This window comes from Drosophila erecta, unplaced genomic scaffold, assembly GCF_003286155.1.
Source record: "Drosophila erecta strain 14021-0224.00,06,07 unplaced genomic scaffold, DereRS2 tig00000092-arrow-pilon, whole genome shotgun sequence".
In the NCBI taxonomy this organism is placed as follows: domain Eukaryota; kingdom Metazoa; phylum Arthropoda; class Insecta; order Diptera; family Drosophilidae; genus Drosophila; species Drosophila erecta.
Genome location: NW_020825207.1, coordinates 2301307 through 2325632, shown reverse-complemented (window position 1 = coordinate 2325632; position 24326 = coordinate 2301307). Strand labels below are relative to the sequence as shown.

At 43.6% G+C, this 24326-nt stretch overlaps 2 protein-coding genes across 2 annotated transcripts; both read right to left on the bottom strand.

Annotated features, from left to right (window-relative positions):
* Nucleotides 1-14061: 14061 nt before the first annotated feature.
* LOC6547877 (kinesin-like protein Klp59C) lies at nt 14062-16141 on the bottom strand. The gene has a single exon (XM_001976317.3). The coding sequence runs from the start codon at nt 15978-15980 to the stop codon at nt 14106-14108; it is 1875 nt and encodes a 624-aa protein (XP_001976353.1). The 5' UTR covers nt 15981-16141; the 3' UTR covers nt 14062-14105.
* A 2766-nt stretch (nt 16142-18907) lies between these two features.
* LOC6547878 (glycerol-3-phosphate dehydrogenase [NAD(+)], cytoplasmic) lies at nt 18908-20458 on the bottom strand. The gene is made up of 7 exons (XM_001976318.3): nt 20180-20458; nt 19907-20113; nt 19660-19848; nt 19415-19598; nt 19203-19356; nt 19049-19141; nt 18908-18990 (listed from the first exon to the last, which is right to left on the bottom strand). Exons 1-7 carry the CDS (start codon nt 20396-20398, stop codon nt 18960-18962), a joined length of 1077 nt encoding a protein of 358 aa, XP_001976354.1. The 5' UTR covers nt 20399-20458; the 3' UTR covers nt 18908-18959.
* Between the last annotated feature and the right edge of the window lie 3868 nt (nt 20459-24326).

Below are 24326 nucleotides of genomic sequence, written 5' to 3'. Positions count from 1 at the left end.
TTTTTCATTTCCGCTTTGCCGCTGCGGCATTTCCGTTCATTTTTCACATATTTTTACGCCGGCGAGACGATGACTCCACGTGTGCGATTGTGTGTGTGTGTGTGTGTTTGGAAAATGAAAACTCGCTTTTTTGTCGTGGCTTGCAATTCATTTTTCATGTCACCAGCTCCTTTGGCTCCCTTGTCGCCAGGATTTGCTTTAAGGCTTTCGGTAATCCTTTTAGAAATTACATTTTCGCACCCTCGCATGCGTTGGTTTATGCCTTTCTCGCCCTCTCATGCCAACTACAATGTTGTCAATACTTTCAACAATGAGATGAGGCATTCACGTTAAGCGTTTCACCTGAGACCCTCGGCAGCAATCCCACACAGTAAGAAGGCTTTTTAGATGCACTCAAATAGTGACAAATATTTCATAGCCATAATAAATGAGAAACTGGTTTTAATCTTGAGGACAACAGACTTGACACTTTTTCCAGGCGTAGTAAACGCCATGGCATTTCCATGACCCTTCAAAATGGAAACTATTAAAGTATTGGATGATATTTTGTGCGGTGCAGGGGCGCAATTTAAGTGCCGGGGTCCTCTGGTTCAGCATGAGCCACTGATTTGGGACGGCCCCAAGAAGTCATAAACCACTCAGTGGCCAACTGGAGGTACCACAAATATTTGCCGCTAACCAACTTGCCGCCAGCAAATCCCGCAGTCCTGTTGGTCCGATCTCCGCACATCTCACGTTCGTTTAGTTTGGCTGGTTTTATGTGCTTTACTCTTTCGCCTTTTGATATATGGCCATTGCAGGCTTCGCTTTTCCACGTTTCCACCTTTTCAAATTGCCTTTTTGCACAGGTAGTCCAGTGTGTGTGGTGTGTGTGTAAAACCGAAAGTGCTGCCATTTATTTTATTGCCACCTCAAGAGGAGCAGCAACTTCAGCTGTCCGGCGATGAGTAAAAACTTTGAAAGCTGCCATAAAATAAACTGGGACCGAACAAAACTCGCTCAAAACACAAAAAAGAAATGCGAAAAAATTGAGAAGAAAAGAAAAGTGACCCAAATGTTGTATTTTTACAGTATTTGGATTTGTGCAGCGTTTCGTGTGTTTTTATGATGGGATTTTAACGAAATTTGCTTGTCTGGCGGGGCGATTGAATGGCTCAGGAAACCAAAAAAAATAAAAACCCAACGCCATCTGATGCCTTGCGAGGTGATGCACTGGCTCAAGACTGTGATGGGCCTTAGTGTCACCTGGAATATCGTAATGGGCAGCTTATTGGGGGCAATCAGGTGAAGGGTTTGGCATTGGATTGTCTTGTATGTGTGTCGATATGTGTGCAACAAAAAAATTACAGAACAGAGGCTCATTGCACTAAATTATAACAATCAACATGCCTACTCATAGGCACTTTTTGAATTTTTATATAGCATTTCCCATCCATTTTTCGATAATCCCAATTATTTATCCTTTTTATGCTGCTTTTCATGTGAATTTTAAGTCAACGAAAAAGTTCGAGATGAGTCGCCCTTTCAGGCTAATGAATTTGTTCAACTTTGGGCCAACAAAAACGATGCGCCAAAAAAGCCAAAGTTCTGCACTGATTCACTTGACTTTATACGGCATAAATATTAGTTACATGAGCACTCACACAACACCACACTGTACTCATAACCCAAAACAAAAAAAGGGAAACAATTTGATGGGTTTTTGTGGCCAAGTTGGTTCGCCAGCTCATGGGATTACGGAGTGTAGACAAAGGGGCGGAGCTTGCTTAACAATTTAGAAGGCCCTAATTGACAGCATTAGGATTGTGGAAAATTGACAGGCCCCCGAGTCGAGTCGAGGCTCATAAGTATGCTTTAAAATGTTCTCGGTTAGTTTTTCTTCTCCTCGGCAGCTGAAACATTTACAAATATTTTATGAGCACTTAACTTGGGACACTCACGCCCCTGGATATAGAAAGTGTGGATCCGATGGGGAATGGTGGTGATTCGGGGGGAATGGTGAGACACGCAATAAAAAGTCCACAACGGCTTGACAGTGGGTGGACGTAGGATGCGGATCCGGCGGCATGTATCAGTGGTATCGGTGTCGGTGTCCCACATCCAACTGGGGACCAACTGGGGAGCATCTTGGCGGAGGGATGGCGATGCCTTAGTCAGGACAAAAGTTGTGCGTGATGCTGCTGGCAGTGATGACGATGCAGCATGACATGTTTGCCAAGTCCCAAATTAAATCAATTTAATAAGCTGTCAATAATGCAGAGTAGCGAGGGACAACGGCAGAGTGGAGTGAAGTGATGCGAAGTTAGTTGAAGTGCTCAACACAATGGAATCACAGATTGATAAATTTCAGTGACGGGCCATGGAAAATACAAAAAATTGGCACTACGTGGTACATAACTCTCTATCTAACTAACGAAGTTAAATGAATATAAAACTCTACGAAATGTTTCATTTGTTCATATTTCTAAAGCACCTTGCTGAATGTAAATAGCTGCGATTATTCTTCGCCTATTCCGCTCCTTAAAGACAGGTGTTAATTTCATTAGCTTTGAGGGCATTAAAATTACTTGCAGTCATACATATATGCAGAAATACATTAGGTTGAGTCTATTAATAGAAAGTGTTTGTGCCATGCCACCTCAAATGTACACAAAATTATTTGGATTCATGAAATTCTCTTCCCAATTTATTCAGCTAAGGGCTAAAGGCTTTAAGATGGGCAGCAAAACTGGAAAAGGAAAGTCGAAAGGCAAATCTTTTCCAGGTGAGGCAGTGTGTGTATTCATGGCAACGTACGATATTGTTCCTTATCTCGGGACAAACGTGATGTTCCACCAATGGTCGAGCTGCCCATCCTCTCACCTTTCCTCGTTGCCCGTTGCCCGTTCCTCGTCCTGTTGCGATTTCCATAACTATAAATATCGATTACCTGTACAGCCAGGCATTGCCCCGAGTCCTTAAAGTCGCCTTCTGACTCGCCCACACTGGAAAGGCTACAGAAAACCTTTTGCTTGTAGCTAAATTACTTTCCAAAGTCACTGGTGGGTGTTTGAAGCTAATGCCAAGGTTACCAGGCGCCCGCTAGTTCATAAGTTTCAGCAATCTATAACAGGCGAATGCCCGTTTGCATTAGCGACGTTGCACTGTACGCCCAGATAGGCGAGACCGCCCCACATGCGAAGTACCTCAATGGGAAGCAACTTGAGGCTGTCATTGTTTTCGTCCTCCTTTTGCTACTTTCTCCGCCTCGTATCTGTGAGGCTTTTGCTTTTATGCGCCAGCTATTGCCATTCCCCTGTTAGCCCGCTCACACTTTTACCTGCCTTATTTCTCTCTTTGACAAATAAATTGACATGCCACATTGCGATAGCGACGAATAAAATTCTCGCATAAACTCGCACTCCCACACTCCCACACTAACACCTACACCCACACTTATGCATTCCTATGGAAAAGATGGGAATTTTGGACTGTGAGGTAAATATTTTCACGGTTCTGCGCTTCCCCACTGTTTAGGTAGCATTAAATAAATAATGGACTCGACGTAAGGAGTAATTACACTAATATGGCTCAAATTATATAGCTGTGATTCAGTAATTGGGAGTACTATTTACTAGTAAAATGTAATATTTGCATTTACTGAAAAAGATATACGTCCTTATACTGTTTTTCCCAGCAACGACAAACATTTATTTACCACCATACTATATCTTATACATATGTTATGATTTGATTTCTTTTAGATTTTAGGTTTAGTGGAGCTTTATGCTGCCTAAAAATCCTTTTAAAAATTGCTTTACATTTTTCAGCCAATGCCAGAAGTTAGGGTATAGGTGTAGGCCATATAAAGTGACGTGTATCGACATCGACGCCGTTTAGAGGCGACATCTGAAGGCTGCTCCGGCCAGAATGGTGCGTGAGTTCTCGAGCCAACCCTCCTTTCATTCGAAGCACACTTTCTCCGCCCTTTCACCTGCTTTCTAACTGCGTTCTTTCTTCCGCAACGAAAACAATGAAATGTCAGGCACGTACGAAAGAAATTCGTTTACTTCGACTGTTTTCCTTTTTTCTCGTCCGTTCCTTCCACTCCTTTTCCCACCACTCGTTTCGACCATTCGGGGAATTCATTTACCCTAACAAAGGTTACACACCTTGTTTGAGTACAAATTTGGTTTCTAGTGGTGCTGCCCAAACATTTAAAAAAATGTTGTATCCAGGGAATATATAATCAATTTATAGCTTTTTTATTTTTGCATTGCCAGGTTGGGTAGGGTATCTAGTCTTCAGCTGGTCGAAATCCCAATAGGTTTTCCCATTTTTTCCCGACCAGCTTGGCGAATTTGACGGGCAAAAGTGAATGTCGGCGGCAGGAAAGAAAATAAATATGCCACAATATGTTAACGACAAGTCTGCCTTGGCCTCCAGTCACCTGCCACGCCCCCTTGCCGCGCTCCGCCCCCTGGCATTAGCACTTTCGGCTGCCTCCGCTAGGTGAACTACGTGCCAAGTTATACTTTTGGCACTGACTGTAAATAAATATTATTAAAGCGACACTAAAAAATTGTATTCGATTATTCAGCAAGTGCTAAGATAAATGAATGGCCATGGGGCTGGTGGAAATGGGTGAGTGGCTTACCACGAATTATGTGCAATAAATGGAATGTGACAGCATAAATCATTACAGCAGATAGCTCTGTTTTCCCGGTCCTGTGTGTGTGCGCGTGTGTGTGTGTGTGGGAGTCCTTTTTCATTCCCGTTTCGCCCAAAAGTACGCAATCATTTTTCAATAAGCTGTATTAGCTTGTCAGCCAACAGATGGCGTTGCGTAGTAGCCGGTTGTAAACACATGCTGATACATAGATCACCATATCAATGCTCCAAATGGGAAAAACATTCAAATATTGTCTCCGTTACGAAATCGCCAGCGGCCGTTTGGGCCGGCAAGTTGTAATTCGATCGCTTGTCGCAGTTCATTGTAGGGGGTGTTCCCGGTAACGATATCACATTAAACCGAATCGGTTGTTACAAGTAAACAGCGAGTTACAGAGTTACAGGTACTAAAGCGAATCACTCTGTTACGACTTAATTGCAAGCACATAGTAATAAACAGATAGGAATCTGATTTAGCGTCTATGCAATAGGTTGTTTTAGACATACTTTTAAGCACCATCAAATTTCTCGTTTGATTCTGCTGGGAAATCACTTCTAAGAACTAGTTCGCATCACTTTCCGTTTGGACCAAGTGAACGGACAAATTGCAATCACAACGTCCGCCTATTTGCGAGGCCGATGCAGTTGCCAATTGCCGAAAAAGCTCCGCAGCGGTTGCCAATAAGTTTGGCAATCAAGCCGGACTTTCCCTGCGCCGCCGAAACCGGCCATAATTACAAGTTAATGGTGTCCTCGTGTAAGCTGTTCTCCAGTTGGCCAAAGTACTGCGCCCTGTTGGTAATAACTTTATTAATTACATCCTCGGACTTGGCAGGACACTCGCAAGGACCTCGGCGTCCCTTTTTCGTTCCCGGGCAACAGCTGGCCTCCTTCGGTTCCTGTGTGCGCCTTATTAATTTATTCAATTTCCCCTTTTTACGGCCTCCCCAAGTGAATTAGCAGCTGAAAGTGCTTTCAGTACTCTCTCTGCTACTTCATTTCCCTTTCAGGAGGAAAGTGTGGAAAGTGAGCCCTGAACTTTAAATAACTTCCATTTATGCACATCTAATATCATTCTTTGGAGGAAAGTATAAGCAATTTGTGAATATTGAGTGAACAGGTTCCATGTAGCTCAATGTCAGGAGTACTTCTGACAAGACATTGATTTAAAAGGCTTAGCTGAGCTGCGAAAAGGATTTTCCTTCCTTTGTGTTAGGAAGCACCAGTCATATCCACATAAATCACCGACAACTGCTCTTCAAAAGCGGCTTCGCATCAAAGACCGCCGACTGGCGCTTAAGCTCTGGTTTTGGCCCCCCGTGTCCAACTTTCTTCTTTACTGACTAAATGCCCACCAGCCTGTTCACATATGGCAACTATTTGCCCACAAATTGGTATAAATGATGGTGGATTACGCCAAATGCTCTCCATAAATAAGGATTCCCAATGTGGGAGGAATGGGAAATGGGAGATAGAGATCTACCAAAACGAACTATACTCTTTTTTCAAAGAAATTCATAAAAGTTGCTTAGATAACAGCCTTTTAATGAAATGGAATCTCAGCTGCATTTTAAATTTAAGCCTCGGAAAATATTTTGTATGCATGGTACATCCTTGTATCTAAACTTTAGTTTATAAAGTTTATAAAGCTACAAATATAATATAGTATTGTGGCAAATTGTTTAATAATGTAATGAAGACAGGTCACAGAATGATGTGTACCCTTAGCCAAGAAGGGTGTACTCCAAACCCAAGGCGAAAAATTCCCCCGAGGAAGGCCAGGAAAAGCAAAACGCAGAAAAGTAGGCAATGATTTTTATTAATTGATAAGCATTTGCAACAAGTTGCACAGACACAAGGGTAAACACAAGCACACACACGCACACACACACCAAGTACGTATGTGTTCTAGTGAAAAGTCCTTCTGTCCGAACTCGTTTCATATTTGAGGTAGGATTTATCATATCAGATCATCGCATTGCGATAGGGTCCTCGAGGACTTTGTGAGAATCTAGAACACGGGCTGAAAGGAAAAGCAAGGTGGGGAAAAGGACGAGGATACTCGAAAAGCTACATCAAAGCAAGTGGAATTTAAGGTCCAAAATAGCTGAGAGGGGGTTAAAAATAACCTTTTAAATGGTAGCTGGGAAATGTACAAAGGATTTCTAACAAATATGCCTCCAACTAAGATGTATGCGTTTAATTACGGGGATGAACAGAACCATAACGAAGATAATTAATAATTTTGCCAACTAATTAATAGAAAAATTCCAAACTTCCTCGGAGCATTCACGGCTGACTAATTTGCAAAGCTAACAAAGAGAGTAAAGCGAAGGAGAAAAAATGCATTCTTCATACTTACTCAATAAGAAAAAAAGACAAGTATTTACTCCTTAAAACTTTTATCGAAGTTTGCGCTTTTCTGGCCCCATAAGGCAGGGAGTATGGTAAGCAAGACGGGCCAAGAAAAATGTGCACTTGTCAGCAGAAGAAAAGCGCCAAAGAAGGAAAGCAGCGAAGAAATCAAGGCAGCCCTAAGAGACTTCAACTCGAACCAAGCCAAACAAAACTGCAGTCGAAATCATTAAAAAAATGAAAGCGTAATTGATAAAGGGAATGCGGGCTGGCAAAAAAATTACGAAAAAAATGTGAAATAAGTGGGAGCATGAGATGCCGCAAGTCTACAGCGATGACATCGTTAAAAGTCTACGAAAGTACACTTCTGATGGAGTACGCCTTCCCCAATTTCCCCCCTGAGTTGCCCCACTCTCTGCAGTTTCCCCTGTTTCGCCAGTCTCTTCCAGCTTTTCTCCCTCTGAAGTGACTATTCAAGTGCCGAATTAGTGGCCACAAATTGGCCCGACTTCGGCTGAAAAGAACCAAAAGCGAGCCGGAGGCAAAGATTCATTGCAGCCGACGAAAGATTAAGGAATGTGTGGTTAACTGTTAGCAATCTTGGCGAATTTAACTCCTACTCACACTGCCACAGTCGCTGGAACACCCGCGCCCGGAAAAGCTTCTTGTAAAATGCAAATGAGGGGAATATTTTGCCACCCTTCTCGTCTACGGCCCACTGAGTTATTTGAGCAAACCAAAACGCCATTTTGTGGGTATTTCCCTGGGAAACAAAAGGCATTTGCTGCACTGAAGCACTACTGACCCCCAAAACACCCTGGCCCACTGCGAGAAATGACCCCTTCAACCTTTTCCACGGTACTTAAACCGAACTAACAAAAAGTTCGCTTTATTTTTCCCTTCTATTTGACTTCGCCTCAGCCAGAGAAAGCGAACTGAAAGGATGGGGGCGGTAGAAGATCCTTCGTTGCATAAGGCATTTGCATAAGTTGCTGTTAAGCTAAACCCAGCCCCAAACTTTTTTCGCAACTAAAATTTTTGTTTTCGCAATTGCGGCGAAAAAGCGGCGGCCGCAAATTAAATCGTCAGTGGCGAATGGAATAAAATGGAAAAGTTTCTCGGTGAAAAAATATTTGGTCGACTGGTTTGCATATCCACACCAATTGAGTAAAGTTGAAAGATGTTTTAGCATTTGAAGTTTCCCCAAGGAAAAGCACAAGTTTGCCATATAAATCAATACAATTCGTTCCATTCTATTTTTCCATCCTGCAGTTGCTTTCAATCAAGTTCGATCGCAATAAATTAAATTCCTGATCTGTAAAAGTATTTACTCACTTTTATCTGTGTTCCGCTGGTTACAAATGGTTCAATATACACATCAACAAAATCCCAGCAGTTAATATTCGTTTTGTGCAAAAGTTTTGGCTTAATTAAACATAGAATAACAGCTAGCATAGCTTCTGGGTCCTGTCAGCGAAAGTGTCTAACAAAATCGAGTTGGTGAGAGGAAAGTTTTCCACTTTCCGTTGATAAGATAGGAATTCCCCACTGGCCAACTCCAAGTACGCCCTGTCAATGCCAAGTTCAAGTGGTTCCACCCTTCCAGAAAGGGTAAACAATATAAAACAATGGAATCGCAGGGGCAAGTGTGAGGGGGTTACCAATCTATATATACACGTATATATAAAAATGAAGACGGAAACTTTTTGCTTATTTTTATGTGCTCACATTATTTTCTGCTGCTGTTTGCACTTTATTAGGTTTTGACAAACGGAAGGACTTTCCTACATTCCTTCTCAGCTTTTTTCCGCCTTCGTTGGCCGGCTGACATATGAATATGCTGTGTGGAAGGGCGTTGATTGCCGTTTGGCCAAATTATGTTGTTTGGGGGCCAACAACAAGTGCCAAGATCGTAAAGTTGAGCCAAGAACTTTCCTCCGCACTCGCCCCGAACAAGGAAGTAAATTTGTGGCGCCGAAGCGGGTCAATAAAGTCCCACCATCGCCATCGCCATCGCCATCTTCCGTTTCCGGCTGGAGTTTAATTTTCTGGTTTATTTTTGTGCCTTCATTTCGGCTGCTGGCGTGGAGGAAATCAATAGCGGCATTTATTATTCAGCGGCAAACAAGAAACTCAAAATCCACTCAAATTCTCCGCCCAAAGTCTGCCTTCTTTTTGTGTGTATCCCACACTCAAGGCCGCCGTCGTTTGGGCCAAGGTTGCCACAAATTAAAATTATAAAAAGAAATCATGTATACGCATTACGTATAAATAAATTCATACTTGAGCGATACTTGTACTGTGCTTCTCCCTCTCCCTCTGCTTGTGCTTGTGTTTGTGTTTGTGAGCGTACTTCGAGGGGCTGGCTCAAAGTCACGCGATTGTGGCCCAAAGTCAAGTGCCTTGCACAAGTTGGTTCACTCTGCCAGCTCGCCTGATTCCTCGAGTGCGTTTTCCATTTAATTACTGTTTTGTGCCGGCCTCCTTTCCATCCACTCGCTCTTCTGGCTTCTTACCAGTAATTATATTTGCAACTTGGCCCAATCAGTCGGACGTGATGTAACGGCCAAAAGTTATTTTCGTTCTATTGATTGGTTTTCAATTAAAGTCCTTCGGTGCCTTCTCTCTTATGGCCGGCCTGGCCTGTTTTCTTTTGATTATTTCTAATAACCTTTTCATCTCACTTTTCATTCAATAATAACTGGGCCCTGGTGAAGCAAATTTTCAAGCCCTAAATATTTTCAGAAGACTTTTAGAGAGATGCATTTCACTAGCTTGCCATGAAACTAAAACCAAACATTAATGTTGGTTTGCTGACAAATATTGCACGTTTATCCTAGGAATTGCATTAGTTTACAGAAGAAATATTGCACAAAGGTGTATTTTTCGGAATATTTACTTAAAGATTTAAAATTAAAGCTAGAACAGTGTTTTGGGTAAATTACGGTTTTTCATTTGTGCACTCACATAAAATTGAACCGTGTTGTTACCCCGAAAACTATACCATGAATTTTCCATCATTTTCCATCAGAGAAAACTCTGCCATACATGCAGAGGTAATTGACTTTGAAATGAGCTCCCCTTGGCTGGAACCTCAGATGCATAATCCACTTACCCTTGGACATTTTGGGGCAATCAAAGGTGCCGCTGCCGGTGCCTGCAACATGTTAGTTTGGAGTGCCTCAAGCCGACAGACACTGAATTCAGTCATTATGAGGTTGGGGAGCCATAATATCCGAACACATCCTTCCCCCCTCAGCTGCCCAGGCCCACGTCTCTAACTGGAAAAGCTAGGAAAAGCTAGCAAAAGCGGCCACGAATAGTTTCGGGCCGTTGGCTTCTTTTTGTCACTTTTATTTTGTGAATATGTATATTTCACTTCGCGTTAGAAGAAGTGTCGCTGGGGTTGGGGTGGCAAAATTCGAGTCATGTGTGGCAGACATGCATAATTCAAAACGTGGCTGCAAACTCTTTTGCCTGTGTATGTGTGTCGCCACTTTTTATGTTGGTAACTCGTCTGTGGGGACATTCGCTGTGTGTGTGTGGGTGTGTGTGTTTGTGTGTGGGCTAACGCAATTTTCGTATGCAGAAAAAGCGAAGAAAATGTCACCGCCTCCGCCTTCTGTTTGACATATTTTTCACACAACGTCTGCTTGTTAAATTGTTGGCGGCAATTTTGAGGTTAGCGTGACAAACAAAAACACACAAACAACCCACTCACTACCACATGTGCATTCGCAAGGCCATTCCAGTGCAACGCAAATTATGTTTGCTACGTTCTAGCTGCTTCTGTTTTGGGCCCAAAGAAATAAGATATCATAAGCAGGAATGTTGTGTACTTTTAAAGCTAAACCAACTGTCAGTAAAGCTGATTTGCTGCTATTGAGCCGGTTTGAAGGACCAAATCCTTTAATATGATAAAAGAGACATCTAGATTTTAAGAGCTAAATAATGATCCCGTGGAAATTGAAAATAAGCCAGTAGTGCGCCGCACATTTCCGTGCTGATCTCACACCATTTTTAATAGACTTCCACCGACATCTGACAGGGTTAGTAAATATGCAAAGTTGCTTTTTATCTTGGCACATTTCTCTGCAACGCTTTCCATATACTGGCACGCGAAAGAAGGAAAATGGAGAGCTTAGAGTACAGGGAAAATTGGTGAGAAAGTAAGAGACAGACCGTGAGAAAGGGCGAGGCGGGATTGGGAATCGCTTGCATGTTTAGCACTTGACGGCTTAATGGCGAACAATTTGGGTTAAGACAAGAGGCCACGCCCCCAGCTGGACTCGACTGGCAGTGGGGCCTGGCCCGGATTAAAGGATATAGCTGCGATATATGGCTGGGAAGGGGAGCTTAAATGGGGACATTTCAATTATAGTTATGGAACTTAAGACCAGCAAATGTTGAGTTACAAAACAATTAAGCCCATTCGATTAATCCTTTCCGCAGTGGAAGCACTTGGCAGATGAGAATCGCATTTGCTGGAAAACTATTTTTCTAGCAATTGTAAAACGAGACATAAATAATTCGCCCCCCGAGAATCCAAGCCGAGCGGTAGTAGCGTCGACATGAGGGACAGGACTCGAACTGCAAACAGCACAGTGAGCCACAGCCACAGCCACAGCCAAAGCCACCCACTTGGCCAATAGCCACTGGCCAAAACAGCACAAACTACATGGTGGGGCGAAAGGATTGAGCCCGGAGCTCAGCAAACATGCAGCTGCCAAGAATTTATTGGCTGGACAATGACAATGACAACGACAAGGACCGAGCAGGACAATTATCATTGTAAACATTTTGCCATGACTCCAGCAAAATGAGGAATGGACATCCGAGGGGGGAGCGATGACTTAACTGCCATTCAACCAGCATTTTTCCAGGTTCGTAGCATGTGTGCCAAGGCTTACTCCTCTTCTATTTGCTTGTGCAACTGCTTGAAAATTGAGAACTGTATTTCTTTTCGAATAAATCATAACTAGTTAACTGGTGAACTAGTGAGCTCAAGGAAGTAGTTTACAAAAATAGCTATACAGGCACTTAAAGATATTCAATACGCGACTTAATTATCGCACAGTTTTGGCGCTGATAATGGATCAAAACTTACTCTCTTGTGTTCGGCTCTTATCACTGATTCCATTTGGTATACATTTCTCTCAATTTTCCAATAACCTGCAGCTGCAGCCATTAGTGCCTCCTACTTTCCCGAATGCCGCGAGCAAAGTTTTCCCGGCCAACAGTTTCGGTTACATTTACGAGAGTTGTGAAGGAGAGAAAATGCGATGGAGCTGCGGGCGCTTCAGTTGCAGCCCTCCAGTGGGAAAAGTGCATTAGACAAAAGTAATCGATACCCAGCCAAAATGCTTTAAGCCTTCAATCAGGAGATGTGTTTGAGTTATTCCCTCAAGTTCCGCCTTTATGGGGGGCGGTGATTTTGGATTTTGCATTTTGGAAATTTGTATAGAAGCCGACGCCAAGTTTACATTTATAGGACTTATCAGTTTCCCCAAATTGAAATGTTTGCACTTCGCTGAATCTACACGCACTTCCTTCCGGTTTTGTTTACCCGACTTCGCCCGCGCGCGTGAGTGTGTGCGTGAGTATCTGTGTGCCCATCGAATTTACTTACTTATTTAGGTAGCTATGCTAATGGCATATTAGAAGGCGGCGGAGTGGGAGTTCCCGTGGGCGACGTTTCTCTAGCCGTTTTAATGCCAGGTTAGGTAAACACTTGCGAAATGAATTAACTTTAAGCCGCAAAATTTGTACTCTTGTGTGTGCAAGTGTGTGTGTCTGCGTGCGTGTGTGCTTGCACGCATGTGTGAGTGTGCATACATAAACGCTCGTAATTGTTTATTTACATAACTTGACATAAGATTAAAGACGCTTTTGATTAACGATGCGGGAGACAGCAGGGACTTGAAATTAAATTGCAAACCTTAAATGCTTGACAGGCTGAGATGGCATTCGAAGTTGTATTTTGCAGCAGAGGAATAAAAAGCCTAAACTAAACTGCTGTAAATACTACGATATCACGTTTTTAATTTCATTTGCAAAATTAAACGAAAATGTACAGCTTACCCCAATGGGGAATTGTCTACATAACTTATACCAGAAGGACCTAGAGAAAGCCAAGCTAATTTAAATAATTGCCTCTTGCATTATGCAGATCCCAAAATGCGAATGACAGCTTTTTAGGAGAATTTTTCTGCGATTTCAATTAGTGTCAAATGCGCAGGAATAACAAAATTTGCTGCTTCATCCATATTCATTCGTTCCCCGAGCATTTATGTGCGGATTTACGCGAAAAATGCCAAAAAGTTAAGCGAGTGGGCGCGCGGGGCGGTGAACTTGGGAAAAGCCGCCCTAAGCCATAATTTAATATATTGACACAAAGCTTTGTCGTAAGACGTGTCTTGGCACCATCATAATCCCCAATATTGTATATTGACAGCTGTCAAAGGAGCCACTTCCCCACTTTCCACTACCCACTTTTCCACTACCGCCCTAAAACACGAAAGAAAGCCACAGAAAAAGTGTAGGCAGCAAGTAAGTTTTTGGCCTAATGCGCAACTATGCGAAAAATATTTGCGCTTAGTTTGGGTTCAGCCCAGGAAAATGTAGTCGCACACTGAGCCCACTGCTACGTGTGCTGCTTGAAGGACACGAAAGTGGGCCAGGACATAAGCCAGGCAAACAGGTTGGCACACAAATGAACTGGGCCAGAATGGAAAGGAGCTGGTGACAACTTTAAGACGCCGAATTACACAAGTCCTCAATCGTCGGCGATTTCTCTGGGCCAAATTCAAATGAAGTCTTCCTACCATAGAGCTGCGTTGCTAGGTAATTAATTTATTGAGCGAATATGCATTTGAGCGCTTGGAATACACAATCTCCCTCGTTTAACTAACTTTTCAGGTGGGTGATGAGTACGGCTGAGGTTGGTGGTAAGTAAAGTGTTCATTGTGTCTATCAAACGAGAAGATATTACTATGCACACATTTCCAGTAATATACAATTTATTTAGATAACAAATAATTTAGACAAACTTTTCAATTTTAAAACCTTGCTGTAGAAATCGATTGATTGAATCCTGAGTTTCAGGGAAAGTTGCGCCCTCGGAATTCTGCCAGGGATTTGGCCAGCATCATGGAAACTTCCTGTGCCGAGCGCCCTTTCCTTCGGATCAGTTGCCGACCGGTTGTGGGAGAGGTGGGCTTAGATTCCTGTTTCTGGGCTCTGTTTAAGTCATTCGTGGTGTTGAGCTCTTTCTGCGCTGGGTTACCTGCACCTCGCAGCGATGTGGAGGAGGCAGATGGAAAGAGTCGCTTGCTGGGTGACTGGCTGATGATGTCTGGCATGGAAGTGCTTTCAAGGCTGGGACCCTGCATCCGTTTGGGAGACATCGACTCCACACTCAATTCCTTCACCCGATCCGCATAACGTAGGGTGTTCAAGGTATGCTCCACCGAATGCAAGCCCGGCGAGATCATGGCTATCATGCAGGTTTTCACCTTCTTGCCCCCGATAAAGGAGTCGCGCAGGACTTGGGTCAACTTGGAGCCGCGGAAGGGCAGGTGACTCGATTGGCGACCCAGAGCGCGAATGCATTCCTTCAGGACCAGCAGAGACTTGTTGATCTCGGATCCCTCCAGGCGGGTCACCCGATCCGCCGAGCTGTTATCCGCTCCTCTTTCATTCCCGGCCAGATCTATAAGCGAGAATTTCCCGTGTATCCGCTGGTTCGCCTCGGATCTCAGCACGATTTGGAATACCGCATGCGATCGGGAGGATTTGGAGTTGGCAGAGGTCTGGCCCGAGGTTCGAACACTATTTCCCATCTCGAGCAGGTTCAGAACATCGGCGGTGTTCTTTACTGCATTCTGCGTTAGACCCACCACTTGCACCTGCTGCTTGCCATCCTCCAGGACGCGTAATTGCGGCTTGCCAGGCATCAGGAGATCGTACACCCGGGTGCCGTAGATCTCGAAGAAGCTGCAGGTCACCTTTAGCTTTAGTCTGCTATAGGGAGCCGTCTTCAGAGTGGAGAACACATCCTTGGCGGCCATGCCATAGATGCCATCCATGGAGCTCTGCTGACTTCCGGGAAACCTACCACCCATCGTATGGGTCTTGCCGCTGCCGGTTTGTCCATAGGCGAAACACGTGGCCATTCCGCCTTCGAAAATATGTTTTATCAAGGGTCGAGCGGTGAACTCGTAGACCGTGGCATTTGAGCAATCTTCGTTGAAGACGTAATCGAAACGGAAGCTATGGTTTTCCAGGAACTTGACCAGGTTCACATGCTTTCGGGGCTCGTGGACCACCAACGTGTCCTTGGACGGAATGGTGACCACATCCACTTCCCGATCGGTCAGCTCCTTGCGTCGCAGTGGTCTCTTCCTCACACAAACCACAATTTGGTGCCCCTTGGCTCGTCCATTCGGTATGCAGCTCTTCACCGGCTGACTCTCCATTTGCACACGTTGCGCTCGTATCATTTTGGCTATCTCCCAGTTGGGATTGCCCGGATCTTCGCTCTTCACCTGCTCCCGCTCCTGACGCGTCCTGGCCTGCACTTCACGCCTCTGTTCCCGTTCCTTTCGCATCCTTTCTATCTGGTGCACCACATCGTCCTCTCGAACCGAAGGCGTCAGCTGGCGGGGCGTGGCTGCGGCCAATCCAGGTAATAGACTGCCTTCCGCCATGCGTTCTTTCATGGAACGTGGCGGTATGGAGGCCGTTTGATTGGCTGATGTGGCATTGCCACTGCAGCGGGGCAGATCGAAAATCTGGGGATTCATCAGGACCACCAGCTCCAGGGGCAGATCCTTACCGCGCACCGTATGTCCTTCAGGCCATTCCACCGTAACCAGGTTGGTGCTACCGCCCTCCAGTTTAATAATCTCCGCCAGGTGCACTCTGCCGTCCGAGCGACGAATGAAAACCTTCTGTTTGATCGACAACTGATCCATGGCAGCAAATCTGAGATCCTGCGATTTCTGCAACAAATTTGTTCAACTGCAAATTTTCACCAATTTAGCGGGCATATTATTTTGGCAGATTTCTGAAATACTGTCATAAAAAAATAACAGAAAACGGAAGCGACAGTCAAAGCAACGTGTGTTATGCCAGATTTTTCGTTAGACATTGGTAATTTTAAAAAACTTATTAAAATTATAAAAAACAAGATAAAATGGTATAGTCGAGTTCTCCGACTATCAGATACCCGTTACTCAGCTAGTGGAATATCGGTAGAAATTGGGGAAAAAATGATAAAATGAACTTACAATTTTTTTAAAAGTGTGGGCGTGGCAAAACTATTTTTGGCAAATCGATAGAAACTTTCAAGACTAATAAAAAAATGAAAAAATATGCAAACATTTTTCAAACAAGTTTTGGGCGGTTATCAATAGATACTTTATGCATGTGGTAAGTCATTTTGGAATGAAACACGTACCGTTTGAGGCTCCATTTAGGGTGTTCCAGAACCACTCCAGTGATATCTATTCTGGCGGGGATTGTTTTAGCTATTTGTTCAATTTGAGGGCAAACAACAGGCAGCAGCAATAACCGAATCAACAAACAACACCATTCCAAGAGCCGCTCTCGTCAGCCGTGCTGCATGTCCTGTGTGTATTCTATTTGCCGAGCGGGTGGTCCTGGATGAAGCATTCTTTCGTAGAAAGAGACGGGCATACACGAGGGGAAAGAGATAGAGCGAGGCACAAGTTGCAGATACGTTTGCATAAGCCGAGACGTGTGTAACGTACCAAATTGTTATTTATTTTTTGAAGTGCTTGCGCCACTGCCTCTGTGTAAAGGTGTATTTGTGTGTGTGTCGTATCTGTGTTTTCGCCGCCAAATGTATGGGTGCTCTGGTGTATGAAGGCACCGATACGATACATAGATACATTGCCCACAGCTACGTGCAACTTGTTTGGGTCTTCAGTGGCGTCTTGTTTGCTATTTGACGTCACATTTTGCCAAATTTACCGTGTAATTATCGGCAAAGGCGAACGCCACACGAGCCCCACTTCAGCCCACCACCCACTGAAAAATGCAACAAGGAAGGGGCGAACAGCGTATACCCTGGACACTCCTGCTCCACACCTGATATGCAAATTTCGATAGCTTTTTGTCCTGTTTGGCCGGGACCCCAGGCATATTTGTTTAACCGTAGTCAGAACGACGGGCCGGACAGTTTGAATTCGTTTCGGGGATTTCCATTTCCATTTTCATTTTCATTTTGATTTTCATTTTAGCTGGCATTTTGCACCTGTACGCAGGCAGCACGTAAGCTGAATATTTGCTGTATGCTTGCGTAAACTGCAAATCTGAAATGAACTAATAAAGCAATTGAAATGGAAAACATTTGCCGTGTTTTACACAAAAAAATTTAATTCCAAATAAATTGAAAAGCCATTGGACTGGATGTGCGTAATGTGGCTTGCATACATTTTTTTTGGCCTCCTGAAACGTAATAATAAATGCATGCATAATGAAGAAAATGATTTCATGGATTTAATCTTTTGATATATTGTGCGCATTTTCTCGTTGGCTCCTTTTTCTCTAACCCGGCTTCCTCGATCAGCTTCAATCATTTTAAACATTAATAAATAATTTGCATATTGCCTCACATGAGCTATGCATAAAGAACGTATCACACAATGCAATCATAAACAATAATTGTCATTCGGCGCGGATTAAATGTTATCCGCTAATGTAATCGAATTGGTCAATTTCGACATTTAAACTAATCCGTTTACAAAATCCGGATGCAATCACACCCCCGCACCGCCAATTTCCCTGCCCGCTGATTACCGCCTTTGCTGCTTTGATTTAATTATGCGTGAAAAAATTCGCAGGACAAATCGCAAAGCCGAAAACTAAATGAATTGCATAAAACATTTATTAAATAACAATTTCAAAATTGACTTGGAAATGAACTGAAATGGACCACGAACAGATTAAATTGCTGACCGATTCTGATTCTTGCAAAAGAGACATTTTCTGTTTTCCAGATAATTTTCATATTGTTGATGAATCGCTCACTAAACGTTGTAAAACTTCTTAAAGAAATCCCAGATTATTTTCGTAAAGCTGGCTTTTGACTGCATTCTGGGCGTTTCGTTCATGAAAAAGTAATAAATCTTTTCTCCCCATTGCCAGAATCTTGATCCTTGATGGTAAGGCACTGCAGCCTCCGATTGCTTGTAAAATATCCATGACAGGAGTAAAATAAGTGGTGCCACAGCTAGGACGTAGGTGAAATATGCCTGCTTTCTTAGACCTATTCGAAAGTTGGCAAATGAAATGTTCTCCATTTTATAAAATAAAATTTTTGTAGAAACTGATACTCAGATATAGATCTTATCGGTGCTGGTTTTTCTGGCTTACTGACCGAATGTGTTGTGTTGACACACGTGCTCCATTTGACGTATGGTTCAGTGAACTCCAGATCTCGAGATCTCGACTAGTCCTCCAGTGGTTGCTCCCATTTCCTCAATTCCGATTGGAAAGCACTTCAGCCGCACAACAATGGTGCAAGGAGGAAAATAAAAAAAATAAAAAATCACTACCGGACACCGAGAAACACACATAAATTTATAGTTGAGCCATGGAAAACAATGCGATGGAAAAGCGGGCGGCTTTCTTTCCCATTCATCCGGATCCGGATCCCCGACTGAAGTGATTTCCGTTGTTTTTCGTTGTGCTGGGAGCGTTGGTGCATTCAATGGAGTGCACTCTCTTCGCAAAGGAGCACTTGAACTGCACCAAGAAAAGACGCACAATGCGAATGTTGAGGGGCTTTGTTTGAACAAATCGTGTACATACATCCCAGACAAAACCGGCTCATGTGCTCCATTTAGTCGGCTAAGCAGTAAGAATGCGAATTTCAATGCTGTATGGTTTTATTTAATACTTATTACACCTCAAACGACGGGTCCGCCTCACAATTGGAAAGTGTGCAGTGGGTGGAATCTGCAGGGAGAGTTATAATTACTACTAGATAAGTAGGACTTTTCCAGCACATCCTTACATATCCTCGCGCGCCTTGATCAGGGTTTCGACCAGCCGCTGCAGTGGATAGTCCCCAGTGCAGATCCTGTACACAGTAGTGAAGAGGGGGAATCTGTGGTAGGGAGGGGCTTGAGATCATTTAACAGCATACTACACATCTACAGTATCCTTACTTGTCCTCCAGGCCCTTCTTCTTGAGCATATGATGCACCAGCTCTGCGGTCACCGGACCCAGTGGCTCGTGTCCTGGTATGAGAATGTGCTCCAGTTCGCTCAGGGGCTTGCCCGTCTTTACAAAGGCCTCGGCCAACTTGCGATTGCGGTTTGCTGTGGAAAATATGTATATATTTTAAACTATGTAGAATTAAGTACATTTTTGGCATACCATAACAACTAGTAACCAAATCGGATATTCCGCAGGACTCAAAAAAGGTTCCCATGCGGCAGCCGGGATAGAAAACATCGACGAACTGCAGCATCTCCAGAAATCCTCTCCTAATGATTCCTCCCTTGGTGTTCTCATTCAGCTCCATTCCATCCGAGCAGCCAGCCGCAAAGGCAATGATATTCTGCAATTTTCACAAGAAACAGCATACTCCAAATGTAAATGTATCGCAAGGAGGCACTAACCCTTAGAGTGGAACAGATCTCCACACAGTCCGCATCCTCGGTGACCACCACCCGGAATGTGGGCGACCTGAATATGTCGTGGAGCACCCTATAATACTTCTGGTCCCGACAGCCCACTGTGCCCTCGGCAAAGTGATCGTGGGCCAGCTCATGGGCCAGGTTGCAGCCCACCAGGACGGAGCATGGAATCTATTTTGGAGTAGGCTATAAAATTTGTAAATTATATCTTTAATGCTAGTGCTATGACCTTTAGCTGCCGCATAATTATCTGGGAAATCAGGACGAACTGGCCATCGTCGCCGCGCTCGAATCCTTTGATCAGGGAAACCGCATGGGCCGTGGGCTTCACTTTTCCGAGCAGGGTCTTGCAGCAGCTGCTCACGAAGGTCGGCGGAATGGCGAATATAATGATGTCAGCATCTCTTGCCGTGGTCACAATATCATCCACGGCCACCTGAAGGATGTGGAATTGAAATATAAGAAACTTGACACATCGTTAGTCAAAGTCGAGGTCACACACAATATTTGGCGGCAGTTCAAAGTTCGGCATGTACTTGGAATTTATGTGGGTGGTGTTGATGATTTCCGTGAGCTTGCGACCCTCAACAATTTCCTCATAAACATACATGGGCACCTTTTCGTCCAGTGTCTGCGAGTTCATCACGTTCCTGCCCACATTACGGGCTATAGTCGTTGCCCAGTTTCCGGATCCAATGATGCAAATCATTATCTTGTCCATCTTGGGATTGCCAAATGATGTATGAATTTCAATCAAATGTTTCGTGTTCGTCTGTTTGCTGGAATGACTTTAAAGTCTACGGAATTTGTTCCCTAAGTGTTTACGAGTCTTTTAAATTGAAAATATGATCAGAGTTAGTGATTCTACGGAAGAACTTAAACAGTTTAGTAATTGACACCATCGATTACGTTCCTGTATGCAGCAAAGATATCAATTCTAAAAATGCTGGCCTAGCGCTGCGATTGGGCAATGATAATTGGAATATATACAGTTTTTATACTGAAATCAAGCCTATTTGCCCGCAGATGGAAGCTCCAGTTGACTCCCAGTATCAATTCGGCTGTGAACCTTAAAAATTGCTGCCCAAATAAATTAAAGCACACGCAAAGGGCAGGCACACAAACTCGTATTAATATGTATGCATATTTACATATGAACATATAAGTTCCGTGTACATATATTGATTGAGTGCTGGGCAAACAATTCATCAGTAAACCAGGCGGGATAAAAATTACGTATACGTCACGTTCGCCAAACTGGCAGGGCAAATAATTAACTGCAGCAACCATTTTGCCCTCCAATTTCCAATATGGATTCGTTCATGGTTGCCGGCAATAAATTTAAGCTGATGCTGGAAAAATTGCATAATTCTTATATTTATTTTTTAATTACGGCGGCGTTAAAAATTCTCAGAGAAATTCGGCTGCGGCGGCAGTTATTTAAATAAAATATAAAATTGCCAGCGTTAAAATGCAAAAGGGCGAAAGCCAAAGTGAAAGTCCCATCGAAATCAATGTGCAAGAAAGTAAACACTTTGAAATTGAGCGACCCGCAGTCGCTGGCAACCCCATCTCAACCAATTCCTACCAATTCCAACCAATCCGACCAGAATCCAACTGCAGCTCACCCGCCCAGCGCCATCCACTCGACTATGAAATCAAAATGGATGATGGGCGAAATGAAAATGGAATTTTTAATGAGTTGCTGCCGTGGCAAAGGCCAAACGAGCTGGTGGCCACTGAACAATGGAGCGGAGACAAAACGATGGAAAAGTGGGGCCAAGTTGGGGGATTGGGAGGGATCCCCCCTTTGACTTGGAGCGGACCAAGGCCGTTGCAGCCAAGTGGGAGGAGGGTCCACTTTGGGCTGGCCAGCACTTTAAGGGCAGCACAAAGGGCACATGAAAAATGGTTTCAAGTAGAGACAAATTTCTAAGTAAAGTATCAGGGCAAATTTAAAACCCACAGGTTGGCTAATAAAGCACTTTTAAAGTATCTTGAACATAATTTGATTTTTATTCCTTTCCTGAGACTGCATAATTTATTCGCACACATTCTGCTAGCCCCTCGTTCAACATTAATTTCCGTTTTTATTATTTTATTCTCTGTGTTTTTATTTCCACCATAAAGTCAACTTAACTTTGGGCAGATGACTGAAATCTTCTCAGGGATACGCACATAAAGTTTTACCACAATTTTTTATGCTTTGCACCTTACACTCTGCCCCACCTCCATTTTCATTGTGGCAGTTACTCATATGATTTTGTGACTACAAAGTTGAATCGTAAATAAAATTATTCCATGTTTTTGTAAGCTGCAACGTGATTTCGAGTATCTGCCGGTTAGTTCGGGTATTTGTGTGCGGGGGTAGTTGGAAACTTTCACTTTCTCCACGCTCCAACTTCAGCGAACTTCCCATTCAGGAGATAAACTAATTAGCCAGATGTGTGCTTCAATTTTGTGCGTATAAATCGTGTGTTTCCGGAAAATCGATGCTCTGAAAGGTAAATAAAATCGAATTTAATAAAAGCTGCTGGCTATTAAGGTTGAGGGTTTTGTATTCGCAAGCAACATACTCATACATTTGGTAAGTTCAAAAATTAGACTCATCTTATTTTAAGTACAAAATATATAAAAGCAACTGCGAACTATAATCAGGTGAAAAACTCGATTTCAGATGGCGCCGCGAAGGACTAAAAGTGGCATTTGCTGTCCAGTCGCTTTAAGAGGCATTAAATTACGTGAATGGAAAAGTTTCTGGCACAAAGTTGAGTTGGATTCGAGTGGGAATCAGATCTAGATACACATATAGCTGCGGATGCGGATACAAAGCGAATGCTCTGGAGTGGAAATGACGAAGCCGCTGTCTTAGATTGCGTGCGAAATGCAGACAAAGTTGGCCTGCTAATGGGGAAAAAGGGGCAGAGTCCTGAAAAAACAGCCAACTATGCAAACTGCTGGGCGCTGAATGAAATCGAGATAAACTACTCACAATATTTACTTTTAATTGGAGAAGTTCAAAGAATAAACAAATATCAAGGGACCGAGGGATAGAGCGATGCGGCATTAAAAGTTTTTTGTTCTTCGTCCCTTTGCCACCTTTCCTTGCCACATCCATGGGGCAAATGAAACACATTGCTTTTGTGCACTGAAAGAAATGTATTTGAAGATTCCCAAGCTGATTGTAATTAAGGTAAATGAAACTTTGGCCTAACGTGGAAAAGTATCGAAAGCAAAGAACAGCTTGAGCAAATGATATTCCTATGAATTTCTTTATATTTCCCTGTGTAGCTTTCAGCTTTAATTCCAGTATTCAAGTTCATTAAGCTTCTTAAATGCGGCGCAAACTGGAATTAATATTCCGAACAACATTTGCCGCATTCTGCTGCTGTACCACTCGCTCCCATTTGACAGCAGGCCAGAAAGTTGAGCCGCAAGTTCAAAGCGGTCGCGTCAGGGGCGCTGGGGGCGTGGCAGGGTCAGAGGGCGCGGCTGAGACGTCTGCACTCGGCTTTTAATGTTCTCTTTTGGATTTTAGCTTTTTTCGACGTTTGCCTAAATGGTAATTAAAATATTCCCAGCTGGTGTCTAGCTGTCCGCTCGTCCACAGTTGTCCGTCCGCCGGGAGATGAGGGATAAGTGAGTGGGCGGCTAAGGCGTCTCGAGGTCAATTGCAATCAGAGAGTTCTTTCGCAAATACGGCGAAAGTGCACAGAGGTCATTCGCAGATGCTAATTTTCAACTCTGCTTTGCTTCTGCAAACATTTTAATTGGATTCGGTTCTACTCAGCCAATGAAACTGAAATAAAATCTGACCAAAGTTCAGCACTCCGAACTTTCCTTATGATCAATCCATTCAAATCTACTTCACCTCTACTTCGCTCATCCTTCTACACGCTTGTTAAACCGTCGCAAAAGTCATAAGGTACACATCACATTATGCTGATGTGGTTTCCAAGTTTTAATAATCTTCATAACATAGTTGCTAAATAGACAATGATAAGTCATCATGCTAATACCTGATTTCTTAAATACTTGCCATTTTTTATGCCAACCTTCAACGCTTTTCTTGTATTTTTTAATACCCCTGCTGTACTTCACTGCTACCAGTAGCCATTTAGCGAACTTTGCCGCCATCTTTCATTCATAATTTTCTAGACCCTTTTTGCGCGAATTTTTCATACACACACACATACACAAAGGGGCGGGAAATGACAGGAGCACGGGAAAAGCATCAGACGCAGCTGGGCGAAAAGGGAAACTGTGTCAACGCAGCCATTTGGCCACCCAAAACTCCCCGCTTTTCCATAGCTGTTCTGCCCGCGTCTCCGTTTTTCCGCCACGCTGATGGCGACATAAATAGCACCGCTCGGATGATGGCTTAGTCCCCCTGCCTCCGCCGCCGGAAAACTCCCCGCTTTCGCTCCCCAAACTCGGCCATATCCCCCAGGTAACAGGTAAGAGCCGTCAGTCGCTCATAAATGTAAACTTTTTCGGCTAGTTACATGTAATTATGCCATTTTACTCACAGCAAAGATGAGAGGCATGGAACTCATTCTGCCGGGACGGGCTGCTGATGTCTTTTCACTTGATTGCCAATTTAATCGGCTGGCAATTTTACGCCTTGGCGCCGTGATTAGTGGGCGTGG